This window comes from Carassius gibelio, chromosome B15 (genome assembly GCF_023724105.1).
Source record: "Carassius gibelio isolate Cgi1373 ecotype wild population from Czech Republic chromosome B15, carGib1.2-hapl.c, whole genome shotgun sequence".
Classification (NCBI taxonomy): domain Eukaryota; kingdom Metazoa; phylum Chordata; class Actinopteri; order Cypriniformes; family Cyprinidae; genus Carassius; species Carassius gibelio.
In genome coordinates, this window is record NC_068410.1 from 1,414,946 (window position 1) to 1,434,760 (window position 19,815).

Consider the following 19,815-nt stretch of genomic DNA (forward strand, 5'->3'; position numbering starts at 1 on the left):
GAATGTTACTTTTGAATGTTTGCTGAACACTGAAACAATTGTTACATTTAAAAAATTAAAACAGATAAATGTTCAGTGTGGCTCTATCTCTCTATCTATATGTCTGTCTGTCTGTCTTTCATTTCTTACATAATAAATAGCATATGAATAATAAGACACATGTTTAAATAACCATCTTGAGTTGTTTTTATTTATTTATATAGTTTCAGTCACATTCATGTCTCCAGTTGATTTCACACAGAACTACTTTATTAACAGATGCGCAAATACTCCAGATCCTCCAGAAACAGTCTGCTGTCCTTCAGAATAACAGCAAACAGACAGAAGATCTGACCAGACGGTGGCGCTGCTCCCTCACACACACACACACACGCACACACACACACACACACACACACACACTCACTAACACACACACTCACACAAACACAGACACACACTCAAACACACACACTCACTCACACAAACACAGACACACACTCACACACACACACACACACACTCACTCACACAAACACACACACTCACTCACACGCACACACACACACACACACACACACACACACACACACTCACACACACACACACACACTCACACACAGACACACACACACACACACACACACACACACACTCACACTCTCACACACACTCACACACACACACACACACACTGTGCTGATGGCTCTGTCAGGACGTGTCTCTGAAACTGCTGTAAATCTAGATTGTCTCGCTCGTGCACATTCTCGTCTGCTCTGGATTTCTCGGTGTCTGTGCAGCACTCTTGTTGGAAACTGTACAAGTTGATGTTGTTAGGGTTTTTCATTGGACTGATGGCTGAGAAATCACACACACACACACACACTGGAGACAGAGGCGTCCTGTGTTCACACACCTGTGCTGACGTCTTTATTAACATCAGGACAAGTTTAATTAACACCAGAGGTTGGCTGTGTGTGTTTGGAAACAGGGGTGGAGTCAACCGTCTCCAGGATGTACAGATTACAAGGTCCTGATTGGTCATCACACGCTCGCTTCTCCATGACAACGATTCTGTTGAGAGGAATCAAACATACCATAATGATTCATAAAAATGTCTCTGACCCGAAACAATCATTTAATTCTGTGATGCTCCGCTGTATTTTCAGCATCATTCCTCCAGTCTTCAGTGTCACATGATCTTCAGAAATCATGAAAATATAATGATTTACTGCTCAAGAAACATTTCTGATGTGTTTGTGAGACAGTGTGTTCATGTGACAGTGTGTGTGTATGGGTGTTAGTGTGTGTGTGTGTGTGTGTACCTGTCGGACCCCAGCAGCCGGAATGTCTTCTTGTGGTCAGTGATCTCCTGCAGGATCTCTGATGACCCCTGACCTCTCCTCTGCCAGCCGTGTTTCCAGACGGCGATCAGCGTCTCGTCGTGATACACTGAGAACAGAGTTTGTGAGTTGTGATGGAGTTCTTGCTGGTTAAAAACACACGCACACACACACACACACACACTCACCCACAGCGTCGATGTCTAACTTGAAGCTGACGTCCATCAGGTGTCTGTGACCTTTAGCAGATCCGTCCAGAGTGACCGTATGAACAGAGTCTGATGACCGACAGAAAAACATCATCATCAGTGTGTGTGTGTGTGTGTGTGTGTGTGTGTGTGTGGAACGTTCCATTGACAGATGTTATGTAAGAAACTTTCTGTGGCCGTTAATGGAATGTTCTGGGTTGTTTACATCAGCTCTGTGTCACGTTCCACAGAACCGTCTCCGACAGAAGACACCACAGAAACACAGTCTTGTCAACTACACTCGTCATACACACATTATAGAACTTTCTTTAAATACATATTTGATATGATAATGAGTCAAGAATGAGAGATTATATACACACAAACATCATATGATAACACTTTATTTTAAGGCATCCTTGTTACACGTTACAAGTACTAACTATTATAATAATAATAATAAATTAAGCACAATTACATGCAAATAACCCAAACCCAAAAGTAATAAAGCCAAACTCTAATCCTAACCGTACAGTAAGTACATGTAGTTAAATAAAATGACTCAATAATAGAATTCATAATTACACTGTAACAATGCCACCTTACAATAAAGTGTAACCCAGTATATATTTAAATATATATTCCAGAGTCACATGATACTCACTGTCAATCAAAACCAGCAGCGTGTCACCGTCCAGCTGATTCAACTGAACTCTGTCAGCGCAGCGGTTCTCTGAGAAACACACACACACACACGGAGAGACAGAGATGCATGAGAGATTCTGCAGGACTGTGTGTGTGTGTGTGTGTGTGTGTGTATCCATTACCGAGTCCAGTATCAGCGAACCAGGATGTGTTGGAGTTCAGGTCGATGTAGTCCAGCTGGACCGGGTGTGACGGCCCGGATCCTCTGCTCACCCGGATATAAACCTGAGGATATTCCTGATCCGGAACCACCATCATCTCAAACAGACGCAGCGGCGTCGGCAGAGGGAAGTCAAATTGCTGTGAGACAAAACAGAGAACAAGATCTGAAAAACTGACAGAAAATCATCATATTATTCTGATTTCTGAAGATCATGTGACACTGAAGACTGGAGGAATGATGCTGGAAATACAGCGGAGCATCACAGAAATAAATTACACTTTAACACAGATTCACACAGAAAACAGCTGTTTTAGATTCTAATAATATTTATCTATTTTTGCTGTGTTTTAGATCAAGTAAATCCAACCCTGGTGAGGAGAAGAGACTTCAATGCACTATTGTTGATTATCACTCTCAGGCGACAACGCTGGTTTTTGCATTGTGTTATAAGACTGAAGTGAGAAAAATATATATAACAAAAGGGAGACGTGCTGACATTTGTTTGTGTGTGTGTGTGTGTGTGTGTGTGGATGGTGGGCGAGTGATGTGAAAGGTCAGGGGTGAGACGCTGGAGATCTTCACTGTCTGTGTTCCTCACCTTGATCAGCATGAACTTGTGCATGGGCTCGTACCACTGCAGCAGAACCACACTGGACTCCAGCGCACAGCACAGGAACACACAGCCGTTCTGAGCGTTATGAGCTGCACACACACACACACACACACAACAGACAACTCAATACACACTAAAACCACAGGGTGTTTCATGCCAATCATTCTTATTCTGATCAATTCAGCTGCTTACACACAGGAATTTCACTTGTCACACAGTTTCTGAGAGCTGTCACTCAAACAGCAGAAACACACACCAGATCTACAAAACAAGGCTTTGACTGAGTTATCAGTTTCATAAAACACACATTTCTTCGCACATTTGCTTCATTTTGCAAGAGATGTGAGGCCTTTTGCATGCATTTTGTGTGTGCAGTTCTTGGATTTGTGTGTAAAGTTTAGAGAACGTGTGTAAGCAGCTGAAAAGGAGCTGTGCGGTCAGGGTTTGTCTGGACTGATTAAAGTAGAAGTGAGGAGGATTTCTGCTCTCACCCACTGAACACGTTCTGCATCCTTTTGTGTCTGGGATCTTCGTGCTGATTGCAAACTTCCTGTTATGAGACGACGAGAGGAGCAAGATTAGAGTGAGTGTGTGTGTGTGTGTGTGTGTGTGTGTGTGTGTGTGTTTCTGTGCTTTCCTTTGGTTTGTCTTTATTTGGGTCACTAAGTCACAACAAAGTTCCGTTATGAGTGAAGGAGGCTCTGCATATGTTTATATGTGTGTGTGTGTGTATGTGTGTCTGTGTGTGTGTGTGTGTGTGTGTAAGTGAGTGTATGCATGCATGTTTGTTTGTGTGTGTGTGTGTGTGTGTGTGTAAGTGAGTGTATGCATGCATGTTTGTTTGTGTGTGTGTGTGTGTGTGTAAGTGAGTGTATGCATGCATGTTTATGTGTGTGTGTTTATGTGTGTGTGTTTGTGTGTGTGTGTATGTGTTTATGGGTGTGTATGTGAGTGTGTGGTTTCTCAGTTTTCTTATAGGTGTGGTCAGACTCAAACACACCTCGGTGAAGCTGTTGCTGCAGTAAGTGTGTGTGTGTGTGTGTGTGTGTGCTATGCTGCTTCATAACTCAAATGCAAGCAGTGTAACAAAAGGAAGGTGGTTACCGTGGCAACAGCCTGTGTGTCGGCAGGGCAACGATGCGATGCTCTCTGCGCGTCTGTTCGTACAGCTCCTTCAGCGAGTGTGAGTGCAGCTGAGACGACTTCCCTGTTTCACAAAACTCTCATCAGTCCTTCATCACACACACACTTCCCATCACCATCATCATCATCACACAGGTGTGCTCCTCACCTGAGACGGACATTAACACGCCGCCGATGGTGTACAGCCACACACACTTGCCCGGAAACAGCTGGGAAAGAGCAGAAGCAGATTAAAGGAGAGTGAATGTGTTGAGGAATGACCTGAAGGTGTGAGGGTCTCTCACCAGCTCCATGGTGGTCTCAGAACTGTTGAGGTTTAGTGTAAAGATGCCCTCATCCGCCCCGAAGATCAGGTGCTGATCTACAGCCAACAGCAGGAACGTTACTGATCTGTTTACACTCAGAAAACACTCCAGAAGATTCAGATTCAGACGCTACCTTTAGTGGAGGGATGCTCCCATGAGCTCGAGCAGTTCAGCTTCAGAGGACAGCCGTGAAAGACCTTCCTGAAGACAATCTGCCAGAGAGAGATGCTTTGAGATATGATATGATACGATATAATATCGTTTATTAGCATTAATTCACTGCTTTAGTCAACCTCTAGCATTTATTAATCAAATTTAATGTTAATGCCACCATTTACTAATACAAAATCAAAAGTTGTCTCTGTTTATATGTTTAATGTTCCTGAACTAATAATAAACAGTTGTATTTTAATAACAAAAATACTAACATACACTAATGGGACTTTATTAATAAGTGTTTGGAAAGTAAATATTACATCATTTTATCCCATCGCTTTCCATTTTTGTATCTCTAGTCACGTCCAACTTTAAAATAAAATTGAACTAAAAATGCAATAAAATATAAATCTACTTTGCAAAGCAACATTTGTCCTTTTAATTTAGTTTAACGGCGTGTACTAAATAAAAACTAACACTAAAAAATAAAAATAAATAACTAAAAATATAACATAAAAACATTCAAAATATGACTATAATAAAAACTACAATTGTGTCTCAAAAACACAGTTTTATAGTGTTTATAACATTATTTCTAAATGTAACAACACTTATGCACAGATTTCAATGATTCAGTTTTGTTGCTTATGCTCTTGTTTCCTGAAGCTGTGTTAATCAGAAAGCAGTGAGGTCAGAACGTACCGGCGGTTTCTTGACCACTGGACTGACACACTCGACCGGATCCTGAACGAGAGAGAAACACAAGTCAGAGTGAGTCACGGTGACCTTCAGCAGTGACACGACTAACCCCACACATCACATCTGACTTCCTGTGAGAGCTCGGAGCTCAGGCAGTAACCCACACGTCTTACACATGTGTGAAGATCAGAAGATAAACCTAACCCGTGACAGATTCTACACAGGATCTCCTTCATTTTAGTGGATTATCTGTAATCTCCTGGAGATCTCCTGATCTGATCTGAGATGAAACCCTCAAGCACCTGAGGAGCTTGTCTGCGTCTTCTGTCCTTCTTCGGTGGAAGTTCAGGAGGCCGAAGATCTACTGGAGGATCAGTGAGGAAGCTGGAGAACGCAGACGGATCTACACACACACACACACACACTTACAGTTATGCAGGAGAACAATGTGCATGTGTGTGTGTGTGTGTGTGTGTGAGACGGTAACCTGAGTTGACGCTGCGCACAGATCGTGGTCGAGGGATGGGTCGAGGTCGAGTGTGTGTCCCGCTGGACGTCCTGAATAAAGGTGACGGGACGCTGATGAACGGAGCTTTACTGTGATCATCTTCTGCTGCCATACTCTCCTCTGAACTACTGCTCTGCTTCGGCTGAACACACACACACACACACACGTTTCATAAAACATTGTGTATGAACACTTAAACCAAAGAAGCTGTTTCAACTGAAAGAAACTTGCACTGATCTTAAGATTTATCAGTGCCTTTGTTGTGTCTCAAGAAGGACATCAGTAATGTTTTTTTCTAAGACACATTTATAAAAATATCAGTGTCCTAATAGAACTATGTCCTAGTCCTGTTTTAGTCTAAGCCCTGTCTATGAAACCAGGCCAAAGTGTCCTGACATCAAAACATCTAAAATTATATCTGGTATCTGAATAGTGTTTGGTTTGACTATGTATATAGACTACCATTTAAAAGTTTGAGATCAGTGCGATTTCTAATGTTTGTTTTTAAGAATATACTGTATTTGTTTGATCAAAAACACTGAAGGAAAATTATTTTGTGAGACATGATATTAAAATACTTTAAAATATTATTTCTGTGATGCTCCGCTGTATTTTCAGCATCATTCCTCCAGTCTTCAGTGTCACATGATCTTCAGAAATCATGAATAATATGATGATTTACTGCTCAAGAAACATGAAGATTATTAGCGATGTTGAACACAGTTGTGCTGCTCAATATTTGTGTGGAAACTGATATTTTGTTGAGCATTATTTGATAAATAGAAAGTAAAAATAAAACAGTGATTATTAGTGTAATACACACAACTATTCAAAAGTTTGGGGTTTTTTCAAAAGTTTTTTTTTTTTTTTAGAAATTCATACTTTTATTCAGCAAAGATGTGTTAAATTTATAAATAAGTGATAGTAAAGACTTACGTTGTTAGAAAAGATTTCTATTTTGAATAAATGCTATTCTTTTTAACTTTTTATTCATTAAAGAATCAAAGAAAAAAAGTATCACAGCATATTATTCAGATTTCTGAAGATCATGTGACACTGAAGACTGGAGGAATGATGCTGAAAATACAGCGGAGCATCACAGAAATAAATTATATTTCAAAGTATATTAAAACAGGTGTCCAATATTAGAAATTGCAATAATATTTCACAATATTACAGCTTTTTCTGTATTTATGATTAAATAAATACAGCCTTGATGAGCAGAAGAAACTTCCGATCCCAAATTCTGAATGGGAGTGTACGTTTATAACGTTTTGGGAAAAGTTACTTTTTAAAGTAATGTGTCACAATGTTGCATTACTTCATAAAAGGTAACCAATTGCTTTAGTTTCTATAGAAAGTGAAGCATTACATTACTTTTGTTGTACTTTTTGTCACCTGACCTGGGCTTGTTTATTAATTTTTGCCAAATTTTCTCTGAACAGTCAATGCATGGGAAAACAAAGTAGCTTGCATTTCTTATTTGAAAAAAAATAAATAATTATTCAGTCATTTAATGAATTCATTTTCATCACATGGAATTAGGCAAATATATTTTTATATATTTCACTTCATTTCACGAGCATGAATAACACTCAGGCATGAATAAGATAATATTGTAATATTGCAGTAATATTTCCCTCTGGATGTGTTTTGCTAAAATCGAAGTTTAATCTGTGAGCAGACGCGGTTGAGCGACTCACTTTGGGAGGAAGAGGAGGAGGAACTTCATCGCTGTACTGCAGTGTGTTACTGAAGAGAGAAAAACACGCTCCATCAGATCTTCATAATTCATGAAGACATGCATCTGTACTGTAGATTATTGGTGATGTACTGTACCCCGCTGGTCTGTGGGAGAGAATAAGAGGTACGATTAACCACAGATACCGTCGAAGCTCTCTCATATTCAGTCAATATGTGCAGAAATGACACAGATATGCTTCATATTAATAAACCAGACGCTATTATCCTAAATCTAGTTTGGTCTTCTGTTAAATTGGCTTTCTGATTTTAGCAACTGGAATTTAAGAACACGTTTTGAGTGAATGGATCATTAAATAATGGTGAAAGTCGTGATCTAGATGCTTTTTTACATCATATAGATTCAGTTCATGAATATTCAGTAAATATGGCAAATGCATGAATGTAAATGTGTCTATGATTTCAGAGGAGAAGGAGAACTTACATTTCCACGTCATCGTAATCGTCATCCGTGTCCACGCTCTCATCTCTGTAAGAGTTTATTTTGAGAAATCATTAGCACATGGGCTGTGTATGTCTCAGACAAGTGAATAAATGTGAAGTCATCTCTTACCTTCTTCTGGAAATGATGGGAGGACTCATCCACTGACCTCCTGACGACTGTAACTACACCAATCAATAACAGCACGTTATCTTACAACATCCACTTTGTAATAAAAATGAATGCAAACCTTGTTATTTTTTTAAATCAAGATATCAACATTCTGCAAGGGGCGTGTAAACTTATGAACAAAACTACACAGCTAATGATAATGACTATATAAAGACGAAAAATAGTTATTTAGGGACCCCATGAAGTGTTTTGACAAGTATATTTTTCCATGTAGTTAGGAAGTTCCTCTTAAAACAGGAAGTTGTGTTCAGACATATAATTCCTTGTTTTTAAATTGCCAGTTCTCTTCTGTTTAAGTCAGAGGAAAGAACACGCTCTAGAAAAGTCTTTTGGTCACAGGAAATGTTTTTCTTAGACAACGTCGTCAAAGGAAGGTTTTGACTCGAGCAGATTTATCTCAGAAGTTCCACACACGAACACTAACCGTTCCTTCTGGAGACTCTCGTTTGTCAGTGGCGGGTCTCTGTGTGTAGATCTGTTCCACTGAAACACAGACATCAGATTTATAATAATGAAATAATGAGCGAGTATCTGTCACGAACACATACGAGAGTCTTACAGCTGATGTCTGAGTTCGTTCTCTCGGCCCGGTTGTGTCTGTTGATCGAGTGAATTCTTCTTAGTGAATGTGGGACAATCACCTGAGAAAGACCGAGATCAGAGACAGACAGATGGACTGTGTTTATGAGTGAGTCGCTGAATGATTCAATCAACTGAGTCATTCAAAACACTGATTCATTCAAGTAGTAAACTAGGGAGTGACTTTATGAGTAAGTCACTGAATAGTTCATATAGTTTAGAATAGTGTAACGTACCTCCAAATCGTCATCATCGGTCTGTAAGTTTTTGTGTTCGTCAGGGTGTCTGAGTTGGTCCAGCAGTTCAAGGGTTAACTGTTGTCTCAAACATTGCTGAGTCACAAACATGTGCTGCAACAAGACATGATATGAGTTCAGATGAACACATGCACACTCACACATGTTTGTTTCTTTGAATTTTGGGGACTTTCTATAGTCTTCTCTTACTTTAATGCTGAACAAGCTATATTCTTCTATCCCCTAACCCAACCCTAAATCTAAACTCACCCCTTACAGAAAACCTCTCTGCACTGTTACACTTTCAGATAAACATAATTTGCTATTTTTATTTTATCTTGGAGAAGTGAGGTGTCCATGGTGCAACATCTAACTACTGGGGTGCCTCAGGGCTCAGTTCTTGGACCACTTCTCTTCTCTGTCATTCAGAAACATGGCTTTTCATACCACTGCTATGCTGATGACACTCAACTCTACCTCTTATTCCATCCTGATGATGCAACTGCTTGTTTTCTTTAAAAAAAGAAACACTTGCTTATCTATTTTGTTCTGTATTCTATTTGTATGCAGCTAAAATTATGATAAAAAACTGAATGACTGCTTTTGTGCTGCTAACACAACACACACGGCTGGCAAACGTACCATTAGCATCTTTTTAGCACTGGGTCTCTTCTTTGGGTTTCTGACCAGCATGCACTTCACAAAGTTGTAGAAAGTGGGTGTCCTGAAATACAACGGTCAGTCAGAGATTAGTTTGAGCTCGGACTCTGATGCTTAATAAGGAACATCTCCGTCTCTCACCATTTTGATTTGTCTTTGAGTTTTGGAGGCTGATAGCCACTCTTGGACATCAGGAACAAAACTCTGAGAAACCAGAGAACAAACAGTGTTGGTCTTCATCTGAGACAAGTCACGGTGATCTCTACAGCTTTATACAGGACAGACTGTTTCAAAGCAGCTCAGAATAGTAATGAAAATATGCTCACTCTCAGTTCATCCGAGATCAGGATGAGTTTGTTTCTTCATCAGATTTGCACATTTCTCCAAATCTGATCTTGGATGGCCTGAGAGTGAGGACATTTTCAGATCATTTTCATAATCGAGTGATCTATTCCTTTAAATCAGTTTGATGGTAATTCAGTTGGTGTGTACCTGAGAGGATGGACATCGAAGAGAGGCGGCTGTAGTTCTGCGAGCTCAATCGCTGTGATTCCCACAGACCAGATATCACACAGCTCATTATATCCACCCTTGATCTCGACCGCGGCCACCTCTGGAGCCATCCTGAGGACAAACACATGCTCAGAAAACACACGCTCAGATGGGAATCGAACCCATGACTGTGGTATTGCTCGAGACATGACCTACTGTTTGAACACCAGGAAGTTGCTCAGAATTAACTATAATGTGAAGGAGACGATCTCAACTAACATTCTCAGAACCTTCTGGCAACATTCTCTCAACGTTATGAACATTCCAGTAATGTTAATAGAACATCTGTTCAAAGTTATCTGGACTTTAATAATGTTCCTCAAACGATAGCACAAAAACATTATTCATCGTTCAATGATAGTTAGATGTTCGTTTTTTTAAATGTTACTATTTGTTTCAAAAAACATTCAAATGTAACATTCCCATAATGTTTACAAACCATGGAAACACTTTTTTAAATATTTAAAATAACTGAAATTTTGAATGTGCATAGAACATTCAGAAAAATAAGGTGTTGATGGAAACCTTCTGAGAAAGTTCTTGTGAGCTGAAGTGTGGCTTTATTCTCACCAGTACGGCGTCCCAATGAAGGACATTCGACGGGCAAACGTGGCTGTGATTTGGGCCGAGATCCCAAAGTCAGCTGAAACAGAGAGAAAGAGACGGAGGAGCGTTAGACACACCGAGCGAGGGAGTGAGACGCCTTTAATAGACTTCAGTCGTTCTACGAACCCAGTTTGACTTCTCCATGATCGTTCAGGAGAATATTTGCACCCTGCAAAACACAAACTCAGAGTAACTGACTGAACACTCGCTGATGCTCACTGTTGAGGAGTAACTCGTTACATGTTACAGATTACATCGTTTCATTACAACATAAGAGCAAACAGTTACAGTTACTGAGAAGACAATTGTAATTAAACTACAGTAACTTGTTAAAATGTCAAAAATTACAAAGAGATTTACGTCTAAATATTTACATACACACACACACACACATTAACGCACACACACACAAACAGTTCTAAAATATGAGACAGCAGTGTTTCAGGAGTTTAGGACATCTGTTTTATCTCCTATCTTGGTTTATGTACATGCTTTATTTTGTAAGATGAATTGTTTTCCAAGGCATTTTAGTTTCCTGTCACAGCTGTGCAAAGATTTCATTTCAAAAACAGCATCATATCTATTAAACTTGATATTATATTAAATCAGTATTTAACCTCAGAATGATCTCAAAGTAAAAAAAAAAGGTGCTAAATCATTTTTTTTTTTTGGGGTTGCTGAAAATGAAATTATTAGAATCTGAATTCGAGTGATGAAGGATTGTGAAAGTCTGATAGGAATCAGTGTTGAGTTTACTGTAAGGTGAACCCTGCCTGCTTTACATGTTTCAAGATGATTAACAGCTGAACATATTAGTAATTTAGACATGTAATCTGTATAAACTAACTGTAAGCGAAGACATTGACTTTACCTTGATGTCTCTGTGGATCTTCTTCTGTCCGTGAAGATAATCAAGACCCTGACAGACACAGAGAGCACGTGTGTCAGAACAGAAGTGTGTTGTGTTATAACTGTGTGTATGTGAACATGAAGAGTGTGTCACCTGCAGCATCTCTCGACAGACGTAAGCGATCTGCTGCTCGGACAGAGGACCGGTCACTGACACACAGAGACACAGAGACACATCACCATCACACACTCAAACAAGACAGACAAACACTGAAAACACACATCATATATCTGTGCATTCTGATCACAAATAACAGCCTAGATAGAAAGAGCTCTGAATACTTACTGAAGGGAGCTCTGGGAAAACAGCATAAAACATTTAAAAATAAATAAATAAATGTAAATAAATAAATAGGAGTTAAGAAAAGTTTGATTCAAATAAATGTATGAATGTATGAATGAATGAATAAATAAATAAATACATGCAGCAATTTCAAAAAGTTAGATTAAAATAAATAAATAAATAAATAAAGTAGAGTTTGAAAAAGTAAGATTAAAATAAATAAATAAATAAAGCAGATTTAAGAAAAGTTAGATTAAAATAAATAAATAAATAAAGTATAGTTTAGAAAAATTAGATTAAAATAAATAAATAGAGGCAGTTTAGAAATGTTACATTAAAAAAACAAACAAATAAAAAAATATAAGATTAAAATTAAGGGAGTTTAGAAAAGTTAGATAAAAAATTAATTAATAATAAATAAAATAAATTATAAATAAAATAATTAAAATAAAAAAATAGAATGAAGGGAGTTTAGAAAAGTTCGATTAAAATAAATAAATAAATAAATGATAAATAAAATTATTAAAATTTAAAATTTAAATGAAAGGAGTTCAGAAAAGTTAGATTAAAAAAAATGAATTAGTAAATAAATGATAAATAAAATAATCAAAATTAAAAATTCAAATGAGTCCCATATTTAACCCAAAGTTGGGCTCAAGCAAACCCAGCATTTTTTAGAGTGAAAGAGTGAATGAATCTGAAATGACACCGTCTGCATGCAAAAGCATCTTTCTCCACTGAAAGCTCTGACAGAATTAAACATGTGTCCCAGCACCATCTAAATCCTTCCGGTATATCATCTCATCACACGCAGCGTTCAGGGCTGTTTTTAGAGACCCAACGGGTTTGAGAGGCTGAAGATATTTTTATGTCACGCAACTGTTGAGCAAAACAGGAAACCCAGCTAACGAGTAAAAACAGTGGTGTGAGAGACGACAGGCCCTGTTTACCGTGGTAAATGTCCTGCAGAGATCCTCCACCGCAGTACTCCATACAGATCCACAGCTTATTCATCCTGCGACACACACATCTATCATCACACTCCCGTTCATCTGTTATCGCTCATGTTTTGACCTGTTCTCAAGCTCTTGATTTAAACAACGCTAGATTGATGTATTCATACAGACTGACTCAGTAAAAACAGATGCTACACAAACAGATTCCCCTGGAAGTCAAACACAGATGAGACTGAGAACTTGTGATTCCCAGCATCTATACGATAAAGAGCACAGTTACTGGAACAGATCATAGTTTAGCCGACTCTGTTTGATCTTTCTTCTTGTGTCTCATCTTCTCAGGGATTTAAACTTGTTCAATAATGTGTTATGAACAGAATGAAGTGTTACAATGTTTCAGAGATGTTTCCAGGGAACTGAAACATGTGAATGTATCATGTTGGATCCTCTCACCTGATGTAGCTGCCGTGATAGGCCACGATGTTTCTGTGTGTGCAGCTCTTCACCATCACGATCTCTTGCTGGATGACTGAGAAATCATCCTCTGAAAGACAGACGGACTGTGAGCGCCGCATCACCATTAAAATGATCTAAAGAGAAGTCAGTCTGTGGGATCTCTGCTCTTACCAGGCTCCATTTTGATGATTTTAATGGCTGCGTATTCTCCATTCTGTTTATTGCGAGCCTTAAAACACACACACACACACACACACACACACACACACATTTGTGTTTATCAACTACGCTTCAATGCAAACTGTATGGACTGAAACACAATTCATTTTGAAAAAATATATTGAAAATTTATTGAAAGAATAGAGAAATGTTTTTTACAATAAAAAAACTGAAAACAAGTAAGTTGTGATAGAAATAGAATAGCGAGTGCAAGTGTTAGGGGTTAGAATAGAGTGTGTTAGAGTTAAAACCACAAACGTATTGAAACCATAAGAGTGTACTCAACATAGTTAATGGGAAATTAATATCCTCCTTGACAGAGAGTTTGAAGGAAATGAAGCGGATCACGTGGCTCTGTGATGAAGAGTTTGGTTACTAATAGAAGCTTTGCACTCGAGTGAAATGAAATATTGTGTTATTTAAAATAAAGTTTTACTTGATGTACTTTTTAAATATGTTTAGATGACATAAACATTTAATATAAATGTATAATATTTATATTCATTTGACTCATGACCTTTTTAGGAACAAAATGCCTGAGAGAAGCTGTAAAGTGTGTTCTCTGCAGCACCAAAATAAACTCCACAGACGTCAACTTCTGCATTTCACAGAGAACACGCTACACACACACACACACACACACACACAAACAAACACACAAACAAACACACAAACACTCTCCCACACACGCTACATACACACACACACACACACACACACACACTCACAGACACACACACACACACACACACACATACACACACACAAACAAACAAACACTCTCCCACACACACGCTACACACACACACACACACACACATGCTACACACTCACACACACACACACACACACACACTATGCTTCAATGCACAGTGTATGTGTGTGTGTGTGTGTGTGGGACAGTGTTTGTGTATGTGTGAGTGTGTGTGAGTGTGTCTGTGAGTGTGTGTGTGTGTGTGTGTGTGTGTGTGTCTGTGAGTGTGTGTGTGTGTGTGTGGGAGTGTGTGTGTGTGTGTGTGTATAATGACATGGGTATGACACAGGTATTACAAGGAGAGGGTGACTTATGAGGACATAACCCAAATCATACAGAATGAGTTTTTTTGAGAAAGTAAAAATGCACAAAGTTTCCTGTGAGGGTTAGGGTTAGGTGTAGGGTTGGTGAAGGGACATAGAATATACAGTTTCTACAGAATAAAAACCATTACACCTATGGGATGAACACACTTTACACTAAAACAAACGTGTGTGTGTGTGTGTGTGTGTGTGTGATGGTTTGAAATATTTCCGTAATCAACTTTACCCATATATTGACTATTTAGGTTTTCGAGGATGGATGGAGCTAGGGAGGGATGGATGGATGTCTACTGTCCTCATAATTCAAATGGAATAAATAAATAAATAAATAAATAATAAAATATGAATATTTCATTTTCAGTGACATATTGACGTATGAATAATGTCCTTTGAAAAACAAACAGAAAATCTTCTATATTTTTGTAAATGAAAACAAAAGAGGTTAAATGATATTATTCATTATTTATTCCAGAAAAGCTTGACTTTGAGCTGAGTTTTCCAAGATAATGTTCAAAAGCACATTTTTGTTTTATTTCTCGTTTTTGAGGGTGGACTTCCCTTTCATAGATTTTGCTTCATAAATGCTAAAGTTTATTTGCCTGGGCTTGGCCAAAATAGCTTCTGCATTTCATGATGTCCAAAAGTCACAGAATAGCTAGAAAGAGCTTTTCATCTAGTGATGCAAGAAAAAGACGGTTAGGTTTCGGTGAAATCTGATGAGGTCAGGATTAAAAGCATTATGATAATTATGAGTCTTTAGAAAGTGTGTTTATATGAGTGTGTATTGTGTGTTTATATAGGCAATAGTATTATATTGTGTGTGTGTGTGTGTGTGTGTGTGTGTGTGTGTCTCAGTGTGGGCGGGTCAGAATCATATGTGGGGGCGGAGCTCTTCCACAGCTCCGCCCCCTCTTGACCTCACACGACCACTGGTTCCCGCTCTTCTCCGTCATGAGTGTGTGTGTGTGTGTGTGTGTGTGTGTGCTGACTGAGAGTTTTCTGCTGTGGAACGAGCTCAACCGGTTACCTGCAGCCACGTGAGCGCAGCTGGTGTCAAACAGGTCCTTTAGGTCAATGACTCCTGATGTGAAAGAGCCACACTTTTTAAAACACATTCTCAGATTCTAATTCTTGACCAACTTGAGACAAAAAGTTAAAATATGATTTTCAGACATTTGAGGTCTTCTAGAATTTAAAGCACCTGAAGCATTCAATTCACACACTTTAGAAGTAAAGACAGAAATTATATAGATAAACTAGACACAATACAGACTGATGATTTTGAAATTCTGAATACAATTAAGACATTATTTGACATATTTGATGAATTTAGTTAGACATATTGTTTGACATTAGGTTAGGTGACCCTTAAGCACAAAACCAGTCATAAGGGTCAATTTTGTGAAACTGAGATGTATCCATCATCTAAATAATCTTTTCATTTGATGTATGGTTTGTTATAATAGAATTTTTGAAAATCAGGAATCTGAGGGAGCAAAAAAATCGAAATATTGAGAAAATCATCTTTAAAGCTGTTCAAAATGAATTCTTATCAATGAATATTACTAATCAAACATTAAGTTTTTATACATTTATGGTTGGAGATTTACCAAATAGCTTAACTTAATATCCTAATGATTTTCATCATAAAAGAGAAATGTATAATTGTGACTCATACAATGTATTGTTGTCTATTTCTACAAATATACATCTGAGATACTGATGACTGCTTCTGTGCTGCAGAGACACTGATATGAGCACTGTAAAAATATTATTGTGATTTTATCAGTAAAAGACTGTAAAAAAGCTACAGTAAAACAGTAAGTTTCCATACTAAAGATTCAGTGAATAAATGTAATAACATTTAATGTAATTTTACAGTAACATACTGTTAAAAATATGTTTTTTTGGAAGTGAAAAATAATATTATTTGTATAATTTACAGTGAAAAAAATTAAATTGACACTCCCAGAATTCCTTGCATGACACTTTTGATTTTTTTTATTTGATTTTTTTTATTACACGTTTCGTCTTAGTTTTTTTTTTCTTATCAGTCGTGTACATTTATGGTTTAAACATCCGTTAATGAAATATTTAATTGTGAATTAAGTCTGTAAAATCCAAAATGTTGCTGTCGTATTATTTATAGTGAAATTCTGGCAATCACAGCTACCGGTATTTTACCGTAAATGTCACATGTTCACCTTTAGCAATGTCAAGCATCTCTGGATGTGTGTGAGTGTGTAAACTATCCTAACATCCGTATGCACGAGCGACTCTTATGCATCTTTAATTAAGTGTTATTTTTACGCTTCTCAGACGCCATCAGCATCCACTCCCATACAGCAAATTCAAAAATACTAATATGTTTTTATAGATATATTTTCTGACGCTGGAGTGCTTTATCAGCTCTACAGGTGAAACATCGACACACACAAAGGTGTTTTTTAGAGGAAAGAGGAAGCAGTTCACAACCACACACTCTTCTACAGATGCACCGTGCTTTACAGTAAACTACATCCTCTACAGGACGCTGGGCTAGCCCTAGTCAGAAATAAATATATAAAGTATACTCCAAATTCATTTACATATTTATGTACTTAATAAAATACCCTGAAATTTTATTTTTAGTATACTAAACTGGTAACTATACTTAAAGTCTCCTGAATTGACACAACTAATTTTACTCTTAATGCACTTTAATTGTGTAGAAGTAGTTTAGAAGTCCAATTGAAGATATACTTAGTTTATTTGATTGTGCAAAAGAGTAACTATACTTCAGGTACACTTTAAATATCTTGCACTTAAAGACTGTTATTATTCATATCATTCATCAAAAGTGACATTAAAACACATTTTAGACGTAATATCAAGAAATGTGCATTGTGCAGAAGTAGTACGCCAAATAAAGATTAACACTTTCCGTTCAAACTCAATGTGGCCTCACAGGCCTGAGACATTACATAGGATGTGGTGCTTTGACCCATGAGTGATCACACACACACACACACACACACCTCTAAACATGGACACAGCATAAACTGACACAGATATTGTTTTATACAAAGCTAGTTATAAATACTATAACCTAACGCTTACCCACACACTAACCCTCACAAAAGACAAATTTGTCCTTGAAATATAAACACACACATGTACGCACCTCTCTAAACGGATTCTTCAGTTGTGTTTAACTATTTTTAAATGCTTCAATGTAAACCCTCGCAGAACACTTCTGCATTTTTCTGGATGCATGAATGCATAATGCAACGAATTTAACTTACATTTAACATCCACGTCGTTTATAAATATGTAAACGTTCTTAAATCAAGACATTTACTTCAGATGCAGAATGACAATATTTAACGCTTTTGTTTACCCTTTGAATAAAGTTTATATTTCTGACCTCGTTGGTAAATGTTTGCTCTTGTTTTAAACAAAAACTCACTTCATTTTGGGACATTTTTCAGAAAATTTTATTTTGTACTTGAAAATAATACACGGATACTAAGCAACTAAATTATTTATATTTATAAAGCGGATTTCAACTGTTTTTAACATCCCTAAAAGAAGGTTTGGGGTGATTTTTTCAGGTTTAGTTCACTTCTGGGAACAAATTAGTCCCACAATATGGTTAAGCAGGTACACACACACACACACACACACACACACAAACACACACATATCTTTAGGCAGAGGATGAATACAACCTTAAAAAATGAAAGATAGACAGAGAGAGAAAGAAAGAGACCGACAGGAAACAAACAAAGTATTTGTGATGAACAGATTTAATGTTTCTTGAATGTTTGTGGTTCATGAAAAAAGTGAAAGTGAGAGAATTACCAGAAACAACACAAAAATATTTCAACAAAATAATTTAACTGCAAAGCGTAACATTTGCTCTGGATACCTACACACCTCTCATGAACCCCTGTCTTTAAAAGCTGTGAATCAGACTGAGAAACTGAAAACGAGAAGTGGTGAGAAAAAAAGAGTGAGGTACCTTATAAACTTCTCCATACGTCCCTCCACCAACCCGCAGCAGAATCTCAAAGTCGTCCTGAGGGTTTCGTGTGGAGATCTCCAAAACGTCCATCATCACACAAACACACACAGCAGTGAACAGATCATGTGTGTGTGTGTGTGTGTGTGTGTGTGCTAACTGCTGCAGGAAAACTGACACACACTCACTCACACTCTAGAATGCATAACCTCTTCCTCTGTCTCACCTCATTTACATCTCGCTTTATTTCCTGTTTAGGGTGTGCGTGTGTGTGAGAGAGAGAAATAAAGAGAGAGAGAGAGAGTTTGAGAACATTAAACCCAAGTGTTCAAGTATATTTAGTTAGTTTAGAATATTTGTTGTGTGTGAGAGAATCAAACAACTTAAAAAAGTGAGTTTAGGTGTGTGTGTGTGTGTGTGTGCGTGTGTTTGTGTGTGTTGAGCATGCTCAGTGCTGCAGTGCATCAGTGTGTGTCGTCTGTGCAGCCTGACTGTACTTCCTGTACAATAATGCAGCAGAGCACAGAAACTCCTGACGCTCATGAAGATGAAGATTGAAGATGAACTCCTGAAACTCTCTCGTTCTGGAGAGAACCGAGCTTCAGCTGCTTCACTGGAGCTTCTGGACTCAGCCAGTAACCTCGTGTCTGTCTCTCTGATATCTGTGGGGGTTTACTAACAGCAACAGATTGATCAGATATTAAAGTTGTGCAGCTGAATCTGATTGTGAAGATCAGAAAGAGCAGAACGGAGATGCTGCATGATGACCAGCAGGAGGCAGTGCAGGACCAGCACACAATCACACACTGTTTGTTCCGCATGGAATAATGCATACTGTTTCACTTTATTTAAATAGACAGTAAACAGTTTTTTTTAACTGTAAATAATGCTAAAATTATCAAAATATGATTTTTCATGAACATATTGTTTCAGTCTTTCTACTTAAAAAATGTAATGTTTAATTTAATGTGTGACTTGCTGTTTATTTGTAATAATTTGTCAAATTTACAAGCCAGTATTTTCTTCGTTTTTTCATGCTTTTTTAAAAAAATTTGATTTTAGGCTCTTTAGCTTTCCATGAGGTGATTTTTCAGACTAGTGTA

At 37.8% G+C, this 19,815-nt stretch overlaps 1 protein-coding gene across 1 annotated transcript; it reads right to left on the bottom strand.

Moving 5' to 3' along the window:
- Positions 1–158: 158 nt before the first annotated feature.
- LOC127972311 (mitogen-activated protein kinase kinase kinase kinase 5-like) lies at positions 159–18,937 on the bottom strand. The gene is given in 30 exon segments (XM_052575735.1): positions 159–1,053; positions 1,305–1,431; positions 1,511–1,600; positions 2,175–2,243; positions 2,338–2,515; positions 2,977–3,080; positions 3,483–3,541; positions 4,096–4,198; positions 4,283–4,343; positions 4,419–4,495; positions 4,573–4,651; positions 5,298–5,339; positions 5,597–5,697; positions 5,782–5,944; positions 7,506–7,554; positions 7,988–8,080; positions 8,587–8,659; positions 8,736–8,817; positions 8,992–9,105; positions 9,634–9,715; positions 9,793–9,855; positions 10,144–10,275; positions 10,774–10,846; positions 10,936–10,978; positions 11,681–11,728; positions 11,813–11,868; positions 12,952–13,016; positions 13,411–13,501; positions 13,585–13,642; positions 18,713–18,937. Coding segments are annotated over 30 exon segments (2,595 nt in total). The 5' UTR covers positions 18,809–18,937; the 3' UTR covers positions 159–929.
- Positions 18,938–19,815: the final 878 nt, after the last annotated feature.